At 41.0% G+C, this 21,395-nt stretch overlaps 1 protein-coding gene across 1 annotated transcript; it reads right to left on the reverse strand.

Annotated features, from left to right (window-relative positions):
- Positions 1-1,582: 1,582 nt before the first annotated feature.
- Positions 1,583-17,386, reverse strand: ELAC1 (elaC ribonuclease Z 1). The gene is made up of 4 exons (XM_046672294.1): positions 17,333-17,386; positions 11,036-11,200; positions 4,567-5,034; positions 1,583-3,080 (listed from the first exon to the last, which is right to left on the reverse strand). The coding sequence occupies exons 2-4, from the start codon at positions 11,190-11,192 to the stop codon at positions 2,614-2,616; spliced, it is 1,092 nt and encodes a 363-aa protein (XP_046528250.1). The 5' UTR covers positions 11,193-11,200; positions 17,333-17,386; the 3' UTR covers positions 1,583-2,613.
- Positions 17,387-21,395: the final 4,009 nt, after the last annotated feature.

The following is a 21,395-nucleotide window of genomic DNA, read 5'->3' on the forward strand; positions in this document are numbered from 1 at the left end:
AAGATAAGCTTCATACTTAACAATGGTTCCACAAATTCTTAGAATGTCCTACCATTAAGAACAAATTCCAGGCCAGAAGAGAGTCCAAGAAAGAATTTTCACCATGGACTGATACCCTACACTTGATCCAACACATCAATTTGTTCCCAGATTCTCATGGTCTTGGAAGGCTTGGCCCACATATATTAACAGAGCCTGATTCTAAGGGTACAGCTCAAGTCAGCTACCAAATATGGCTCAGGAACAGCAAAATTGAGTGCCACGCTACAAGATTAGGAGAACATTTAAAGGAACCATATACTTAACATTTGTTTACTTACTTATCTCTACCACTTAGACTGTGAGCTCAGGCCTAGAATTTTGCCTTATATTCATTTACGTACTCCCAACACAACAAATCCTGGCACTTACTTGGTACTCAATGAACAGGGAACCACCAAATGGGTAGTTTAAATTTTTTGGATAAGTACAGCAATGAAACGGGTGAGGCACAGGGTTCTAAGCTTTAGGTCCTAAAGTTTGCACGCTCACAATATCAAGGCCTCATTTCATTCAATAAACATTTCTGAGTGTTTACTATGGGTGGGCAGTTCCAAGAATGTAGAGGCGACTAAGATACAGTCTTTACACTCAAGGGTTCCATGAAGTAGAGGGACTAGTGCTAGCCATTCCTTCTCGTACAGGTTTGGGCACACAGTTGGTATCTAATAAATGCTTGTTTGGATTGGGTTCAGAAATCAAGAAACACTTTAAGTCTGGTCAAACTTTGGTACTTTGGGGGCCAAGAGCCTAGAGCAGGGCAGAACCAGATCATTCTGGAGACTGCCTCAGAATGAATGAGATCTTGAGTAACTAGACCCATCCTGACTACTACTCTAGAGACTCCAGAGCCAGCCAGGAGTCAAAATTTTTCACCAAAGAAATTTAACAGCATACACCATGACAATGTTTCTGAATATGTGTACTGTAAAATGTTCTAGGTTCTTGAGATACTAATAGGTAGTAAGTATATGGTGAAAACAGGACTGAGAAAGGGGTTCAAGAGAGTTGACAGGCCTCTGTACTGGAGGACGTCTCAACACCTTTAAGCAATGTGCTATGTTCCTTTTATGCAGAGTCTCATTTAATCTTCACAACCATCCTATGAGGTAGGTCTTACTATTTTTCCCATTTTAGAGATGAGCAAGCCGAAGCTCACAGAAAGGAAGTAATCTTCTCCAAACAACACATGTACCAACATGAATTACAGAATGGGACTTGGAAGTCAGATCTCTCTGGCACCAAAAACTGGTGTATGACCACTCAAGCAGTACTGTTTTTACTATGTTGATGGGCACTAGAACACTTTCAGAGGGACACATAGCATAAAGGGTTTCCCAAATTGTTCGATTAGGGAACCCTTTTGAATGAATCAGTACTTGAGATTAACTTTCCATGTAACATATTTTGAAAAATATTGTGGGGCAAATGAGTCAGAGATACCACACGGCAGAAAGAAGGGAGGTAGAAGGCAGCTCATAAGGAAAAGCTAGTCTAGAAAAAAAATGAAAATTGTGCTCAAGGAATTATTAATAGTGACATGTAAATTAAACCTTAGTTTAATAGATATCATTTCTTTACCTCCGTATTCATAAGCTCCAGCTCATGGCTCATTTTGGGAAAATAATATTTGATATGACATTCCAATTCCAACATATTCACTTAGCAAGGTCTTTAGGATTTGTTGAATTTGGCTTACGTAGTAGTTCAATTCAGTATGTCACTGATTTTGGTAAAGTATATTCACAGTGGGAGTATAAGTTTTAACTTGCTGTGTATCTCAGTAGGCCTGCAATTTTCATTTTGGGGTGAGATAATTCTTCATTATATAAGACTGACCCAAACTTTGTAGGATCCAGCATCCTTGGCCCCTGCTGACTAAATACCAGTAGTACTTCCCTCACCCCCATGTCACTGTGACAAGAAAACATCCCCATAATTTCAAAACTCCATCTAGGGGAGCAGTATCACCCCAGCTAAGAACCACAGGCTTAGAGCAAACCAGAAAGTTCAATAAAATATTAATTGAAGGATAAACACCTAGCCCAACCTTGTACTCAGTATTCCAGCAAAGAATTCAAGATTTAACATGCCAGCTTCAATCCTGCATGTCCAATGTCTCATTACATTTCTCCTTATTCTGTTAATAACATGAACAGATTCAACACAAACTGCCAAAATACCATTTTTAGCCAAGAGGGCCAAGCCCTGTGTACTTTGCCAACAACAGCAATAAAGCTGGGCAGAAGCTAAGCCCAGGATTGAATGGGGTGTTGGCTCATATTTGAGGCAGCAGCCACAAAACAATAAGTATAGCTGAGTAGTCTATCATTTTGTCAAATATAGACTTTAAAAAGGATGCTGGTTTTTTTCTTTTTAAAATGATTTATTATCAAAAAGCTTGTTCCCTCTCCCTGCTGAGTCAGTTCACCAACGCAGCTCCATCCTTTTAAGGATTATTAGGACCCAAATAATTTTAGACCAAAACGACAACAACAACAACAATAAGAAACTGGACTGTTGGTTCAGTAACGTATTCACAGACATGTCAGTATGCATTCAGGAAAACTGGCTTCATTTCTTGATCGGAATGCCAATCACCATAAAATCTTCCGCGAGAGTCACTTCTTGGAGATCTAACACCGATTCAGCTTGCTTTTTCAGTTCTACAATCCCATCTGTTTCTCCTTCTCTGGCCAAGGCAACTGGTTTGTACCTCTGACTGAAGTGAGTCAGAACCAGCCTCTTTGCTTGGCACAACTTTGCAAACGCCGCTGCCATCTGTGGTGTGCTGTGGCCGTGCTCCTTTGCTTTGTCCATCTGGGCGTCATCCAGGGTCGCTTCATGGATCAACAGGTCTGCTTCAAAGCACAGTTTCACTCCTCCATCACCCACAACTCCAGAACAGTCACCCAAAATGCAGATTTTTCTTCCAACAATAGGCTTTTTTAAGACATCTTGGGGAGAAATTGTAACTCCATTTTCCAGAACAACAGAAATTCCATTTTTCAGCTTCCCATAGGCAGGACCTGGCGGAACACCTAATGATGGAGGCAGATAAAATCACATCATGGGAATGGAATTTATGACTTTTTAAGAGAGTCTGTTTCAACAGCACAGCAAATAGCAAATGGAAAAGGCATCCAATTCTTTTCACAATTGTTATAAATACTTTACTACTCGTGGAAAACTGAAATATTTATACATTTTTAAAAATTCAGTGTTGGCTATTGACATTAGCAATGCTCTAGTACTTAAAACATTTCCCAAACACATGTGTCAGATGAGTTTTAAGCTCTTAAGTCTCACTAAGACCTTATTACAGTCAAGATAACAGTCTCGATTGTCTGCTGTGCATGGGAATAACAGTTTTTGCCAGTGCTTTATTTAATAAGCTGATCTTTCGGTAAAATTAAAGAGTCCATTTAAATAATGACAAGTTACCTACAAACGGACTAGCAAAAAAAATTGTTAGCGGGGATTGTTTGGATCACAAGATCAAGGAGAATCTGAGGCAATCATACATAATCAACTTTCTTTGTAGATAGGGGCAGTTCCACCATTACCAGACTGGGCTTAAATCTCATATTAGTCTAGAAGAACACCTGATCATCACTCTGGACAATACCTACAAACATATAGAACGTGATCATGAACTCCAACATAGATCATGTTTAAAGTTTCCAAATACAACAGTATTTCCAAAGGTTTTTAAATAATAAAAATATCTTTAGCCTAAGTCACTTTTCCTTATTATTTGCCACTTTGTTTTAGTTGGGGAAGAAAGAAGAGATTGCATAAAGAAACAAACAAATACACAAAAACAATGCCATGCTTTTTACAGGCTTTGTGATGGTCATGCCAAGGACAGTGGTGATGCTGGAGGAATAAGGGACACAGATGCTGCTTCGAGAGAGGTGCTGAAGACCCCCTCACACACGATGGCTCACCATAGAGGAGGTATGAAGCCTCAGATGGGCCAAGCCCATCTTTGTGTACTCGCTTCCAAGGGTGATGAACCCAGGTATGTAAAACTAGTTAAGGAGCAATGTTCTGATCACTGACTTAACTTAATCATGGTTGACTGAAGAGGCAAAGTCAATAGAGAAGGAAAATCCTGACAGTAATTGGGTGCAGGTGCAAGGTTAAGAGCTATGGCAAAAATTCTCAGGCCAAAGATGTCACTGGAAACATATTTGAAAAGGAAGACATGAAAAAAGAAAAGCCTAGACCTAAGACAATAACACCACCCTGCCAACCAAGATCGTTTAAGCTGAAGATAATTGACTAAGAATGTGCATCCAGAGAACTGAAGAGAGGATTCAAATATATACTTGGTTTTTGCTCTGAATAGCATCTTTTGGCCCTAAGAATTTCTCTTAATAAGCAAACTTTGAGCAAATGAAGTAAGTGGAGAAAATGTCAGTTTTAGGCCTGAGAGACAGCAAAGGAAGGCTACTATGAGACTTCCCACAGCCTCAGTTAACAACAGCTCGATTGATGAGAAGGGGGCAAAAAAACACTCACCGAGGTCTTTCAGTTTCTGGGCATTGAGTTTACCTGGGCGTTTCTTCTCCATGACTGAAAACCCAAAGGAGGGTATTCGGTGAAAGAGGCGAAATGCTTTCACAACAAACTGTTCATCATCAACCAGAAGGTATGAGTTTTCTTCTGAGTCTAATAGGATAGTTCTTCCTTGTCCGTCTTTGGGAGGGCTGTCTGCTCTATTCACATGTACAAATTCTTTCAGTTCTTCTGTAGGACACTGATCTGCTGTAGGTACCAGCTCATGGACCACGTAAGGGAAGACCAACTCTGTGTGAGAGAGTTCCATGGTTCGCCAGATGAAGTCCCGCAGCCCTACAGGGCCGTAGATTTCGATAGGCTGTTTGGTGACGGTGGAGCCACTCTGCAGGCTGATTGTGCAGAGAAGGCCAGGAAGGCCAAAGAAATGGTCTCCATGAAGATGCGTGATGAAGATCTTGGTAATTCTCCCTTTTGATGGAGACAAAGAAATAAATCTGGGAATTTTTCAGAAATAAACCCATACAAAGCTACTTGAAACATGCATAACAACTTACATAGAAAGCAGTAAAATGAATTTACAAGCTCTACTTATCACCATAAACTTATTTCTTTACATTTTTCTACGTGATTCCAGAAGCGAGAAAGACAGGCTTTATTTCACTAGATGGTTTTAATAAGATATAACTTTTTTCATAAAACATCTTCAAATTACATAGTGTTACAGTTTTGAGAATTTTCCTACACATCCTCTTACTAAACAAAAAAAGAAAAAGAAAAAAAAGGAATAGGGAAGTGTACCAAAATAATTCACTTAAATAACTAGCTAGGCCTCAAGTGTCAAAGCATCTGGCAGTTACACTGCCCCCTACTGCTCACTCTGAGAATAGCAAATATGTACTTTCAGCAAAACAAATGTTCCCCTGGCTCCAATTGACTGGACCAGTGCCTGAACCCAAAATTGCCTTTTAAGGACTCTACACTGGACAGAGATTAACTAACCAAGTCAGAGCCTGCTTGTCTGGGTGAGGTTAAAGAGGCAGGAGAAAAAGGGAGGTAGGAAAGGGACAGGGAGAGGAGAGGAGGTGGGCAATAGATCCCAGAATGTAGATCAGAGGGGAGATCCCCTACGGTGTTCCATAAAGGTACCTGGGCCCATGCCTTCCTTTCAGTCTGAACTAACACAACAGCCTTTTCAATGTATATTGGCTTAGGTTGTAACTTGATGTAGCCAATAGTAAACTGAATTTACTGCTGGTATGTGGCAGGATGCCACATCAGCATTTTTCTGAGATGCACCGTAAGTCATTTTAAAAGTAACAATCACAATTAACACATTTTTAGTATAACAGAGGCTCCCAGTCCTAGCTCATGGCTCACCTATTTCAAACATTTGATACCATAAAAGAAGAGGAACAGTTTACTGATACCATAAAAGAACAGGAATAGTTTATTGTAAAGTAATTTGTTCTCTGACATCAAGGCAAAGTGTTCTCCAGGCAAGTCTTCCCAGAGTTACTACACCAAACCCAGGCCCTCATGGCACACAACAAAAGACTGGGCAGAGGCTGATCTTGGGCCTTGGGAATCCCCAGAAGGCACTCTAGAAGTTTCTTCAATATACTCCTTTTTGTTTTTCTCTTTTTAGTCCTCGGTTTTGCTGTTTCTTGACTTCTAGAACCTTTTCATTTCCCTATTCCTGCTGTCTGGGCTGCCCAGGCACCCCTGAGTGTGACCTGAGACCTCTGTAGACAAAAGAACTACAACGGTTGTTGAGTCCTGATCTCACTTTGACCTCAAAATTGCCGAGTCAGACTCTCTGGTCCCTCTCCCTATCTACTGCAAAACAGCCAAAACTGAACACCAAACAATCTGTGAACCCAAAGCAAGCGCGACAAGTTAAGTAAGGAAAAAACTGCTTCCCACAGTTATCACAGTTTCAAGGAAGACAAACATTTCATTTTTCTTGAAACTTGATTCCAGAGGGAGAAGGAATGGCAACCACAATTATCAAAGGTATCAAATGAGGAAAGAAAAATGCATGAGTTCTGTCTCACTTGAGAATAAGAAAGTTACCAGGGAACAGGTCAACCCCAGAGGAGCGAAACACTAAGCATCCTCTAAGTGATGATGCAGGTATATTTACTGCCATAGGAAAATGTCTGCAATATACTGTTCCTATATAGTGTTCAGCTGGAAGAAAGCAGGGTACACCAAGTATTGGGTGATTCCATTTATGCACAATTATACACACACACACACACACACCCCCTCCATTACCATATCTACATGTACAGAAAATTTACCTATGGGGGGGGATTTAGGCTCTTCTTATTCATACTTTTCTGCTTTGTTTGAACTTTTACAATGAGCATGTATACTTTTTGTAATCATTTTTTAAACTATATTTTTTATAATCATTTTTGAGGGAAAAAAGGAAGGCTTACACTCACTTTTTAAAATTATAAAAGAAATAGACATGGCAAGCCTATGCCTATAAATCAGATGCTCGCATATTAGGACCATGGAAGCTTGAAAGTATGTTTAGATAAATAGAAAGTACTTCTTTATGAAACTCACAAAATATTACTACCCCAGGAGGTAGTACAAGCTGAAAGAGTTTCAATGGTCCATAGGTCCATATGGGGTTACTGAGAGAAACCAGGATGTATTGAGGATGCTGCGTTCGAGTTTGAGACTGGGGGCTTCTGAAGCGCTAGCGAGTAATAGATAAGTTCTAGGATTACCATCTCACCCTCCTCTCTGAGGCCGGGAATTTCCTTTTTTAAGCCAATAAAAATTTAATAAACTAAAGGTTCCCTTAGGCTTTATTTTATTTATTTATTTTGCCAGGCTTAGCTTTGCAAACTATTTACTTTAAAAAGATATAAAACAGCTATAAAATATAAAATATTAGAGAAAAGGAATTGAGGCAGATAGACTTAAAGTGGTACTCATGGCCCCTGCCTCCTGGTGTTCTCGTGCTTCTGTAATTCCCTCCCCTTGAGTGTGGGTGGGACTTGTAACTTGCTTCTAACCAGTAAAACCTGGCACAGGGATGCAATGTGATTATGTTGCATTATAAGATTCCATCTTGCTAGCAGACTTGCTCATGAGTTTCCTTCTCCCTTGCTGGCAGTAAATAGGCAAAGCTACCATGAAACAGAAACCCATATGACCAGGAACTGCAGGAGGCCTCTAGGAGCTGTGGGCAGCTTCAGTTCTACAACTGTAAGGATGCTGCCAACAACCTGAGTGAACTCTGAAGCAGATACTTCCCCAGATGAGCCTCTGATGAGACCTCAGCCCTAGCAAATAACAGGATTGCAGCCTAGTGAGACCTTGAAGCAGAGAACCCACCTAAGCCAGGCCTGAACTCCCTGCCCCAGAGAAGCTGTGAGAGAGGAAATACAAATAAGCCACTAAATTTGTAATCTGTTATGCAGCATTAGATAACTGATACAGCTATTAAATAAAAAGTAAAGACTTATCCCTGCACCCAAACCTCTGGTACCCACATTTAACGGTTTCTGGTTTCTATTAATCACTCTGCCACTTCAATTCCTACTCTCTACAATGTTAAATATTACAGCTTCCACCCTGGCCTGTGCCTACCCTGAGAATTCTCATAAAGGAAACCCCTCTGTGATCCAAGGGAAGTAAAGCGTAGTACTTGCCCTCACCTCAGGGTTTCAACAGAAGAAAGCAGATAATTAAGGTTGAACTGTATATATCACAAGGCCATGTGTCCCAAGTGAAATGCAGTATTAGTTCCTTCCTGCAACCGCTCTTTTCCTGACTCCCTCTCTAGGTCCAGGACATCACCATCTCTAACTTATAATAATGCTTCACTTCTTCACATCCTAGACATTCATCAGTCACCACCTCCTGCTGGCTCTACAAGTTACTTCTTAACTTGAGTCTCTCATCTTCATCCCCATCCCTACTTCCTGCTTCAACATCCTCATCCTCTCTTTCTCTCTCAGATGAAGGCAACTGCCTTGAACTGGTCTCCTTGATGTTATTCTCTTTCTCCCAACACATTTGCCATTGGAAAACTCTGTCCTAAAACACAAATCAGACCATGTCTTTCCCCTACTTGAAAACTTTTAATGATTCCTTATTGCCAATAGAATACAGTCATGTGCCACCTAATGATGTTTCAGTCAATGATGGATCGCATATATGATGGTGGTCCCATAAGATTAGTACTATATAGCTAGGTGTGCAGTAGGCTGTACAATCTAGGTTTGTGTAAGTACTGTAGAGGGGAGGAAGAAATCTTCTTCTACCCTTCTCAGTTCTTCTGGCTGGTCTAAGAATTAAATTGACATGAGACAGATTAACAGGAGAAAAACAAAAGTTTAATAACATGTATATGTGGAAGAAACCCTGGAAAACAGAGTAACTCACCGAAATGGCCAAAGGACTCACCTTAAATACCATCCTCAGCTAAAGACAAAAGATGCTGGGGGAGGGGAGAGTTAGTGACATCAAAGAGAAGGAAGGCAATCCACAGGTAGGTGAAAAGGAGCAAACATTTGGAAAACAAGTTTGGCCACACAGAAACAGAAGAACCCAGGGGGGAGCCCAACCAACAGCCTTTTCCAGCTTCCTCCCTGTTTACCACCTAGCTTATATTATGCTAAGGTGATAGCTTGCCTCCTGAGACAAGTTTTTTTAATCTGAATTCTATAAGGCAGTTAAGGGGGCGTAAGAAAAAAAACATTCAGAGTCTTTGTTTCTTAAAAATAATCAGCCTAGAATAATCCTCACATAAAAGAGACACATTTGGGGGTGGCAAATTTTGTTCCCCTTTAGTACACTCTATGATGTTCGTGGGCCTAATGACACATTTCTCAGAACGCATCCCCATCGTCAAGCAATGCATGACTGTAACAAGGCCTAAACACCGTAGTATGCCACAGAAGACTTCACAGTCTGCCCTTACTTACTTTTTCAGCATTCTTATCTCCCATCTATCCTAGTCAATTACGCCATGCTCTGGATGGCTTAATATTCCCCAAACATGTCATGTCTCTCATGGAAACCCCCTTACTTGTTGCCTACTTTGTTGTCTGTTCCTTGAATGTCCATTCCTTCTTCTCTCCCCAGAGAAACTTCTATTCATCTCTTAGATCCTAGCTCAACTGTTACCATCTCTGGGATGCTTTCTCTGAACATACAGGTAGTTAGTGTCCCCCTCGTTTGTGCTCCGATAGTACTTGGAAAACACCTCCATAATTCTACTTATCACATTACCCATGTGATAGCTATTCTGTTTATCACATTACACTATGACTGTCTGCATGTCAGTTTCCACCACTAGACCAAGAGATCCTTGGGTGCTAGAACTATCTTTCCTTTAGTCATCAAATGCCATGCACTGTGTTGAGTCATAGGAATAATAACTTCAATGACTACCATGTATCAGTCCTAGTGAGTGAGAGGCACTGTACTAAGTGCTGAACGTCTTATTCCAGCATTAACTGAACAGATATTTACTAGGCATCTACTAGGTACATAAGTGACCAGTAAGCTTAGTACAGGGAAACAGTGTACAGAGAAACAACTATTTAAATAACATAATTTTAGATATTGATGATGCTAAGAAGTCAACAAAAATAGGGTGGAGCAGCAAAATGCCTAGGGTGAGGGAGGAACGACTTAATCCTGGAGGTTCAGGGAAAGCCTCTGAAGAGATGGCATTTAAGCTAAGATTTAACTGATGAGGAGACAACCACACAGAGAAGGGATTATTATACATAATTCTCATAACATCATTTCTAAGTAGAGTTTTTATACCCATTTTCAAGATGAAGAAGTAAAGCTTAAGTTTGCTAACCTGTTAAAGTCACAAGCAAAGACAGAGCTGGGACTGGAGCCTAGGTCTGCCTGGCTCTGGGCCGAGGCTTTTTACCACTGTACTCCTCCGTCTCCCTGGTGCTGGGCCTCTGCTCACTCCACTCCTTCTGGCTGGAATGCCCTTCTTCTCCCCAACCCAGGGAAGTCCTCCTCCTCCTTCAACAACTCACAGGTCACCTTCTCTGAGATGCCTACACCGATAACCCCAAGTGGAAAAGAGTATCTCCCTCCTGTGAACATCTACTGCCCTTCACATTCTCTCATGATACTTACAACTAGCTCCCGGGGGAAATAAGTATGTACGCCATTCCTTTGCTTGGGCAGTGTCCATCTAATACGCCTGATGTATCCCACTCCATCCTCTATCCCCTGAGCCTATATAAATCCTTGCTCTCAACATTTACAGGATGGATGGAAAGTAAATAAATAGATGAATAAAGTTCAGTGGGCGTGGCCAGATGACCAAGAGCCCTCCAAGTCTTCCAGGGCTCCAGCACTGAAGTGGGATGCAACTGTCAGGACTATTTCTTAGCAAAGGCCCAAGGAGAGCCAAGAAAATGAAGCAGAACAAGAGACAGTCTTAACGAGATAGCTGAATCACACTAACCTGCTTTAAGTTGACTTTTCATAAGCTGTGTCTGGGTTCCTTCCCCACAGTCAAAGAGCCAGCACTCGCCCTCACACCGAAGGACCAGAGCAGAGGCACCCCGAGTTGGGGATGGGTATGCTGCGCCTGTCCCCAGAAACGTCACATCCATAGACATCTTCCACCCTGCAAAGGAAAGATCACCCAGGGATTACTTCACGTCAATGCTCAAAATCACCAAAAACAGGTTCCTGTGAGATTTACTGTTATTTATTTTTTGGTTATTCAGAATAGTCTGGATTCCTGTTCTCCAACAGTTTTCCATAGAAATCCAAAGGAAGATTTTAATAACTCTTAATCAGTTAAAACCACAAGTTACCAAACCTTGCGTCACTGCTCACACACACAAAAACAAACAAACAAATAAAAAAACAGCCAAACCCAGTCAGTTAAAAAGCATAGTTGAATTCCAACTATATGACATTCTGGAAAAGGCAAAACTACAGAGACAGTAAAAAGACGGTGGGTGGTTGCTAGTGGTTTGCGGGGAGGTAGGGAAGGATGAATAGGTGGAGCACAGGGGACTTTTAGGGCAGTGAAACTATTCTGTGTGATACAGTAAAGATAGACACATGTCATTATACTTTGGTTAAAACCATAGATTGGGGGTTGGCCCCATGGCCGAGTGGTTAAGTTCGTGCGCTCTGCTTTGGCAACCCAGGGTTTTGCCCGTTCAGATCCTGGGTGCAGACCTAGCACCGCTCATCAGGTCATGCTGAGGCGGCGTCCCACATGGCAGAACTAGAAGGACCTACAACCATAATATATAACTATGTACTGGGGGGCTTTGGGGGAAGGAAAAAAAAAAGCCTTCCTCTATTTAAAAACAAAAACCAAAAAAACCACATAGATTGTAAAACACAAAGAGTGAATAAACCCTAATATAAATTTTAGTAATAATAATGTATCAATATTGGTTCAACAACTGTAACAAATATACAACACTAATGCAAGATGGTAACAATAGGAGGAACTGGGGGGCAGGGTGAGGGAGTATACAGGAACTCTCTGTACTTTCCACTCATTAATTTTTTTAAAAAGTCCTTCTAATCAACACTAAACAATAACAACTCTAGCTGAGGTTCTGGGCAAGAGACAGGATTTAATTGTGCTGACTGAGTGGTATCTCTGGTGCCCATGGTGATCAGCCCTTTCTCTGAACGATCATAAATACAGCAGTGCTCTACAACACTCTACAGGACTGCTGACCCCTCAGAGTACAGCGGAGTGAATGGCTCACTCCCCTAAATGACAGGCTCTATGACTGGTTAGGACTCAGCTTTCTGCCATTATAAGTGATCAGCAATAACCTGTTGAAAGTGTAGATTTCTGCTCCTGGCATCGCTCTTTTTCCTTTCACTGTTTCTGAGCACATCTGCTATCTCTGATATACTTCCGTGATGGGAGATGTACATCAAATAGAATAAATGAGAATAAACTCAAACTTACACATAACCAATTTAGATTATCCACACTGATGGCAAGGAGGAAAACATATAAATAATTTTAAGAAAAAGTACTAAAATAAGAAAATTTGACAGAGAGCTGAATATACAATATACAAAACTATCAATAATTTGCCACAACTAGAAGGACCTGCAACTAAGATACACAACTATGTACCAGGGGGGGATTTGGGGAGATTAAAGCAGAAAAAAAAAAAAAACTATCAATAACTTTTCTAAGTCCTAGCAATAACCAGATAAAAATAGAAATGGGAAAAAAATCTCATTCACAAGAGGAAAAAAAACCTTATAAAATCATTAGAAATAAAGTTAATAGGAAAGGAACAGGACCTAAAAGACCCAAAGAAATGGAAATACACCTTATGCTCCTTGATGGGAAGATTTAATAACACAGAAATGTTACTCTTTTTATAATGTAGATCCATTGAATGCAAATTCTTTCAGATTTCCAATGGGATTTATCTTGGAACAAAAAACAATCCAAAGGTCACATGGAAGGAAAAATAAATGTCTGAGAATGGGCAAGAAAATTACCTAAAGTAGTGAGCAGTGACTTATCTTTCCAGATTTTAACATTTACTACACTAATCAGGTATAATTAAAAGAGAATAATATTGGCACAAAAATAGAGGTGAAGAGAAGGGATGGTCCATAAATAAACCCAGTTATGTATGAGAATCAATATATAACAAAAGCATTAAAAGAGTGGTTTATTTAATAAACAGCACTGACATAATTGGCTATTTTTGCAGAAAAAAATAAAGCAAGATTCTCACTTTGCATTATATATAAAAATATATTCCACATGGTTTAGAAATTTAAATGTAAAAGGTGCAATAAAACGTTCAAAAAAATTAGGAGAGGGGCTGGCTTGGTGGTGTAGTGGTTGAGTTTGTGTGCAGTGCTTTGGCGGCCCAGGGTTCATGGGTTGGGATCCCGGGGTTGGACCTACACATCACTCATCAAGCCATGCTGTGGTGGTGTCGCACATAAAATATAGGGGAAGATTGGCACAGATGTCAGCTCAGGGCCAATCTTTCTCAAGCAAAAAGAGGAAAATTGGCAATGGCTGTTAGCTCCAGACCAATCTTCCTCACCAAAAAGAAAAATTAGGAGAATATATATATATCGCTTTGGGGATGAGAAAGCCCTTATTAGCAAGATAGGAAACTCACAAATTTAAAAAAATAGACATTTTCACAACATAAAAACTTTCATATATCAAGACTCATAAAGTCAAAAGATCAAAAAAACACCTGGAGAAAACTGTTTGCATTGTATGATAAAGGGTTAATGCCCCTAAGAAAAAGTTCATGCAAATGCATTTGAAAAACAAAAATAACTGACAGAAAAATAAGCAATAGATATGTACAGGAAACGGACAGAAGAGATCCAAAAAGCCAATAAGCATAAAAAGTGCTCAGTCTCCAGGTAGTTAAAAGAAATGCAGATTAAAGAAACAAAGAGACACCGTTTTTCACACATCAGCTGGCAAATATTAACACTAGCTAGTGCTAACCAGGACAAGGGAACAACTGTACTGTCACATGTTACTAGTGATGGAGGTGTGAGTTGCTATTATGTTTTAGGAAAGTAATCTGGCAATACATATTACCAATAATAATGATGCAGCTAACGATAAAACACTTTAACCCAGCAATTCCATTTTTGGGAATCGACCCTAAAAAAAAAAGGTTCTATGTACAACGATGTTTATTGTGATACTTTTAAGGTGGCTAAAATATAGATGCAATCTGAGTATATGTCAATAGGGAAACACTCGAATATTTTATTGTATATTTATACCATGAACTATTTATTCTGCAGCTAAGTCCGGTCTGCAACTCTTGTTCTGAAGGGATGACAGTAAGAAAAGTTACAGATAGCTATGGCATGATCTCATTTTTATAGCAATGCCCCAAACCCCTACAAATATAAGACAGAGAAAGTCTCGTGTGGAAGGATACATAGCATATTGTTAACACTGGTTATCTCAGGGGTAATTAAAATGGTGGTGGAGGGGGGATTATTAACTTTTCTTTTAAATCATTGGGTTGTTTTTGGTTGCAATCAGCAGCATTTATCTATTTAATTTCTTTAATTTTTTTTCTTTTGGTGAGGAATATTGGTCCTGAGCTAACATCTGTTGCCCATCTTCCTCTTTTGCTTGAAGAAGACTGGCCCTGAGCCAACATCTGTGCCAATCTTCCTCTATTTTGTATGTGGGACGCTGCACAGCATGGCCTGATGAGTGGTGTGTAGGTCTGCACCTGGGATCCGAACCCAACAACCCTGGGCTGCTGAAGCAGAGCGTGTGAACCCAACTATGCCACCAGGCCAGCCCCTTACTGTTTTTCAAATGATGATTTTTAAAAAATATGTCATAAGGCTGAACATGCTTTTCTAATTACACATCACCTAATCTTTCTTTCCATTTGGGGACACAGTCAGCTCCCCACCCTCCTCATGCACACACACCTCACACACACAGGTGGTATGTCTCCACCCCAAGCACAAGCTTTGAGGTTATTGCCAGTGTGCCTTCATGGGCTACTCCACATTTTTACTTCCAAGATCAAGCCTTCCTCTGATAATTCAGTTGTTTAATTTGCAGAGGCTTTCCTGCTGGACTGCAGTTTGCAAGAGAGGTGAGAATAAACAATGTAGAAACTTAAAAACATTAAAAGTTAATAAATGCAGAAGGAAGAATAAAATATAATCACTTTGCAATCCCTAACAAATAATGGATCTGGGCCAGTGGTACCTAACCCTGGAGCATATTAGAATCACCTGAAGAGCTTTTAAAACATATCAGTGATTGGGCTCCATCCCAGAAAAATTAAATTCTGCTAGTGAGACATATGTTTTAGTATTAAAAGAAGAAATTATTTCCCTTATTCTAACATGCAGTCAGATTTGAGAACCACTTAGTGAAAGGCTAACAGAGAACTCTAATGGATGGATCAGGCTGACCCGAACACACCAGTCAACCAAGCAATCTTTCTAAAAAACTTTTTACTATGAACAATTTCAAGCACATACAAAAGTAGAGAGATTAGCATCATGCATTGCCACATACATATCATCTAGCTTCAACAATTATCAACTCACGGCTAATCTTTTTTCATCTATATCCCCCACCCATCATCCAAGAACACCTGCTAAGTGGTATTGGGTACCTCCATCAAGAAGCACGCTGTCTGGCTGTCTTTTTCTGATGTTAACAGCCGCTAATGATCATTGTCAGGATCCATTATTTCATTGGGGGTTTCCAAAAGGTGATGTTCTTTCATTCCTTCTGCAGTTATTAGCTGGCATCCTTGTGTAATTTCCCACTCAATTATTTAGTTACCCTGCGGTGCAATTTGTACTGAAAAGGCTCACTGATCAATCTCAACACCACAAAGAGAGACAAGACCTTATCTAACGCATAATGTGATGCAAATGAAGTACACAGTAATGCTATGAGATTTCTTGCCAAAAAGTGAACCTGAATCTGAAAAAGGCTGCAATCTCAATACCAGTTTATTAAAGGACATCACCAGGATGGAAAAACAAAAATCCAGCATGTAGGAAACTTTACAGGACAAATGACTTGGTTTCTTCAACAAGTAAAAAACAAGGAGAAAAGCAAAACAAAGAAGGAGGGGATAAAGAGATTAAAAGAGACCTCAACCAAATGTAACATGTGTAGTTTGTTTGGATCCTGATTTGGACAAACTGATAATGGGGGGGGGGGGGGAAAGACAACTGGGGAAATGTAAACGCTGACTGGATAGATGATAACATTAAATGCTTATTATATTAATAATGGCTTTGTTTTAAAAAGGAGTTGTGTTTTATAAACATAAACAAGTATTTAATGGATGAAATGGTACAATCAGATTTGCTTTAAAATAATCCAGTGGCCGTGAGGGTAACAGATAAAAAGATTGATCATGAAAAATGGTACACTATCCATTTTTGTATATGTTTGAAAGTTTCCCATACAAAACGTTTAAAAGGAAGCCAAATAATCAAAACCATTCCACTAGGTTGGCAAGTAATCAGTATTTAATCAATGGGTCAATTTCATCGACATACACCCCTTTAGACACTAGAAATTAAAAGTGACCAAACTACATTTGGTCCCTTTCTTCTTAGACAAAAAACCCCAGCCGCTTGCTTTCTCATGACTATGATCCACCTTGGAGGAAGTGCATATTCTGGGCGAGAACCCAGCACACGACCACAGTACTGTCTCTTGACACTGGGCCAGCGCCTCTCAGTCCTGGCTGCATATCACAATCACCTGGTGACTCTCAGCCTCAGCAACTGGAAGGCTTGCCAAACGATTCTAAAGGCAGCGGGTTGAGAACCCCTTTTCCGGCAAGGAGTGCCAACCCTGGGATCACCCTGTGGTGTAGGCAGAGCAGTTACTGCCACCCTCAATTTTACAGATGAAAGAACCGTGAAAGCAGAAATAGAGTGGGCGGCCAAGGCAGAGTCAGGGCCAGAAGCCAGGTCTCCCATCACCAGCGAACCCAGGCCCTCCTCCAAGTCAGGGTCAGGCTCCCAAAGGGAGACGCGGCGGCGGCAGGAGCGCCGGGCGCCGGAGGCTCCCGCCCCGAGGAGGGGACGCGGCGCGCCCTCGGTCCCCCGCGCTCCCCGGGCCTGGGTCCTCGGCTCTGGCCCCGCCCGCGAGCCGGGAGGAACCGCCCGCCCGCGCGGCTCAGCCCCGACGGCGACGCGGGGGAGGCCGCGGCGGCGCAGCCCCTGGCCCGCCCCCGCCGGCGCGCCCTGCCCCACTCACCAGCTCCCCGAGGCCCCCGGCAGGAGCCGAGGGAGGCGCAGCCGGCCACGGGGCAGCGACGGGCGCAGGCGGAAGTGCGCCGCCGGCCGTGTCCGCGCGCGGCCGCTCTAGGACGCGCCGGAGGTCCGCGCTCGGTGGCGCCCAGCCGGCCAGGCCGCTTGGGGAGGCTCGGGCCGGCTGGAGGCACCGTCCCCAGCCTGCGGTGGCTCCCTCTCCTCCTTCCCTCTCCCGCACCAGTTCTCTGGGTAAGATGGTGACAGGAACCGGTGAGGACCAGAGCGCCCGAAGTGAAAACATTTACTGCTCCGCTTTTTGTTTTCCGTGTAATGTTTTTAAACAAAAATATTCTCCTTGATGCTTTGCTCCTGCGTATGTTTTTGTAATTTCTATTCTTTCGTTGGGATGAATCTCTTTCAGTCACTAAATCTAAAAGTTTAAGCTTGCAGTGCCTTAAGAGGAAAAAGCAATGTGCCTTTGAATCAGAGTTCATAGCAGCACACTAGAGATCACGAGTCTCCGCTCTTTCTATTCCACTTTACTCTTCTGGGGATACCCGGAATATCTGCTTAAAATCTGAAGCTGCCTGTGCTGGACTCACACAAGCATTGCAGGTGTGTTCTCTTACACAGCATAGCCTGCTGGACGTGCGAGTGAAAAGCCCGGGCTGCTGTGTGCGGAAACTGCACGTGGTGATTGCAACCATAAGGGGAAAAGACACATTCGGTTTATATTCCAACTTTTAAAAAGATATTTCAAGCTTCTGTGCAGTGCCAGATGCACTGATTTTTGCTCGATGTACTCGAGGTGGTCGAAATATCCAGCAGCTTCATAACAGGAATAGAAGTGCCGTGTCTGTGGGGTTTTTGAAACTCCCACGAGAGAGAAATCAGGAACCGTTGCCCCTCACCCCACCCCACCCTGACCGCTTTGCTCAATAAACCATAATTTACTCTTTGGCCTCTTCAAAGCCTTTACTTATTCAAGTATTAATTGAGCTCCAACTTTGTGGATAGTATTATTGTTATGCAGAGACAAATTTTAAAATATGTAATGGCCCCTGGTTTTAGGAGCACGACTGAGGTTGGGAAAAGATGTATCAGGAAACAGTCAAGTAACAACATGAGGGAACAAATGAGAAGACAAAATGAGTGATAAGAATATGTAAGAAAGCTGGGGCTGGCCTGGTGGCAGTGGTTAAGTTCACGTGCCCTGCTGTGGTGGCCCCAGGGTTCGCAGGTCAAATCCTGCGCGGACCTAGCACTGCTCATCAAACCATGCTGTGCCCAGGGCCCACATAAATAGAGGAAGATTGGCACAGGTATTAGCTCAGCGACAATATTCTTCAAGCAAGAAGAGGAAGATTGGCAAGAGATGTTAGCTCAGGGCCAATCTTCCTCACAGGAAAAAGAAAAAAAAATATATGGAAGAAGGGCTATTACTAGCCATGAGATAAGAAGAGGTGGGACTTGAGCTGGGTGTTGTAGGATGGCTGAGACAGACTAATGTTACGGAAGTGGAAAAATGAGGTGGATTTGGTCATGTGGGGGTCTGATTTAGCAAAGTATTATACACTGGAACTTGAACCTGGTTTATCTGACACTTGCCTGGCTAAGAAGAGCTCAAGAAGACACATTCTACAGCTAGGTCTTGATCACAACTCCGCTAGAGGTCCCCCACAGCAGTACCCTCCATAGACCTGCCCTCTCCAGAGGTTCCTGGCTTGTTCTTCCCACCCATCAAGGCTTCCTACAACTCCTCTTCTTAGAGGTTATTCCATCTTTAGAGAACAGTGGGTAGAACTTTTTGTTTTTTTTAAAAATTTCCCATAATGGGAAATTTTAAATGTACGTGAAAGTTGAGAAAACATTTAATGAACCTTTGTGTATAATCATCACTCACCTTCAACAGTTAGTAATAGCTGGTCCATCTCGTTTCACCTATAACCTCTGCCCCTCCAAAAGCAACAATAAAACCCTGGATTATTTTAAAGCAAATTCCAGACACAATGTCATTTTATCCATACACACTTCTGGAAGCATTTAAGGATCTTTTCTTTAAAAAAAAAAAAAAAAAAACTCACCATTACATAACGATAGTGGGCAGTTCAGTATATAAATATAAAAGATAAGGACTTTAAAAAGTACAACCATAATATTATTACCATCAAAAGACAATAATTTCATAATATCATCAAATATCCAGTCACGGTTCAAATTTTCCTGTTCATCTCATAATTTTTTGAAGCTTACTTGTTCAAGTCAGAAAATCAAAATATAAAATTAAAAACTTAAAAAGCTCTCTTAAAAAAACTACAGTATTATCGTCTCACCTGAAAAAGTTAACAATAATTCTTTAATAGAACCTGATTTGTTATAACATCCAATTACTTATTACTATCATTGAATTACTGCTTAATGTTCAAATTTCTGTGATTACTCCTGGAGTATGTCATATGTACTTGGTTTGTTTGAATTAGGATCCAAAAAATGTTTACACATTGCATTTGGTATAATTCTTTAAAGTTTCTTTTAAATGTTAATGGTTTCTTTTGCCTCCTTTTTCTTGCCATTTATTTGTGGAAGAAATTAGGTCATTTGTCCTCTAGAATTTCCCAGATTCTGGACTTAGCTGAGTGCATCTTCATGGTATCATTTAACCAGTTCCTCTATCCCCTGCATTTCCTATCACATGGGAGTTAGATCTCGAGGCTTGTTCTAAGCCTTTTTGGTGGACAGAGCTAAGAAATATATATATTTTAAGGTAAAATAAATTACAAATTCATACTGATATTTCCAATTCAAGTGTAAAATTATAGAGTTTTTACTTAATTTCTTTGATTTTATATCAAATGTCACTATATCAAAAATCTTGATTCCTAATGACATTAACATAATTTGTTTGATTTAGCTGCAGTAAACTAACCCCAGCACACCATTAGATATATGCTACTAGGTATGTACAGTCAAAATACTGTGTTTTTGGGTTACTTAAGAATGATTTTTTCTGTGTTGTTATGCCGCCAACCTGATATACAATTAGATTGCTTTGTTTATTTATTTTTAGGTATTTCTTTTTTGTTTTTTAGTTATGTAAATCACTTACATGGGTTCCAAAGTCAAAATTATATTCAGAAGTATATTAATTCCTTCCTTCCATAGGTGACACTTTCTTAAAATTAGTTTTAGAGGAGCTTCCAGAATGACAGCATAAGGAACTCCATGGGCCCATTCCCCAGAAAAACTGGTTAAAATGACCAAAAAATGATCATTTAAAGCTCTGGAAATGGTCCTAAGGACATTTAGCAAATGAAGAAACATTTATTCAAAAACTCTATTAAAATTCAGTAGAAACAGTGAGAGTTTGTGGTATGTGAACTGAGACCTGCTTCCTCCCTTCCCCCACCCAAATCAGTGAGACTGAACCTTCACTGCAGACTTGTGCAACCAGTAACCCAGGGCTCCCTCTCTTCCCAGCTCACAGTCAGAGGGCTGTCTTCCAGGTAGGGCTAGCACGTTAGTGTTTCTCATCCTGTCCCTAGCTACTGGTTGTTGAGGCTAAATTCTAGGCAAGTGTGACTAAGAGGTAGGATGGAGCCTTTGGTTTGGCCATGCCCTAACAAGAATACTGCTAGGACCCTGATTGTCCTTGCCCTGGCTAATGTGGTGGTTCCATGCTGAGAGAGGCCAGCCAAAAAGACCTGAGGTTGATATCAAACCTCTTAATCTCAAGTTTGTGTGCTCAGTGTACAGTAAGCTAATCACTGAGGCATAGTGCATGGAGATGGAAAAAATTTTATTTGAATTGGCCAAAATGAGAAGGTGGGAGGATAGGTTGTCTCAAATCTGCCTTAATGAAAGAAGAAAGCAGAGGGTCTTTATAGAGCTAAGGGGCTTGGGAGGAGGAATTTCAGAGAAACAAATGGGAAGTCCATGTTTCTTTCACTCCAGATAAACCCTTGGGCAATCAGACTTTTGGGCATGGAGAGCAGCAACTGGGTCTGGTTATCTAGTGATCAGTAACTTCCTTAAAAGCATTATTTTTCTTCTGCAAAACAAGCCCATAA

This window comes from Equus quagga, chromosome 9 (genome assembly GCF_021613505.1).
Source record: "Equus quagga isolate Etosha38 chromosome 9, UCLA_HA_Equagga_1.0, whole genome shotgun sequence".
Lineage (NCBI taxonomy): Eukaryota > Metazoa > Chordata > Mammalia > Perissodactyla > Equidae > Equus > Equus quagga.

Bases quoted from the DNA above. Each gene is read 5' to 3' on its own strand.
- ELAC1 (XM_046672294.1), bottom strand. From the start codon at position 11,192: ATGTCTATGGATGTGACGTTTCTGGGGACAGGCGCAGCATACCCATCC. The intron at 5,035-11,035 runs GTTAGTGTGATT...CTCCATCAAAAG, and splicing joins GAAAAGTCAACTTAAAGCAG to GGAGAATTACCAAGATCTTC. The intron at 3,081-4,566 runs GTGAGTGTTTTT...CTCCATCATTAG, and splicing joins CCAGAAACTGAAAGACCTCG to GTGTTCCGCCAGGTCCTGCC.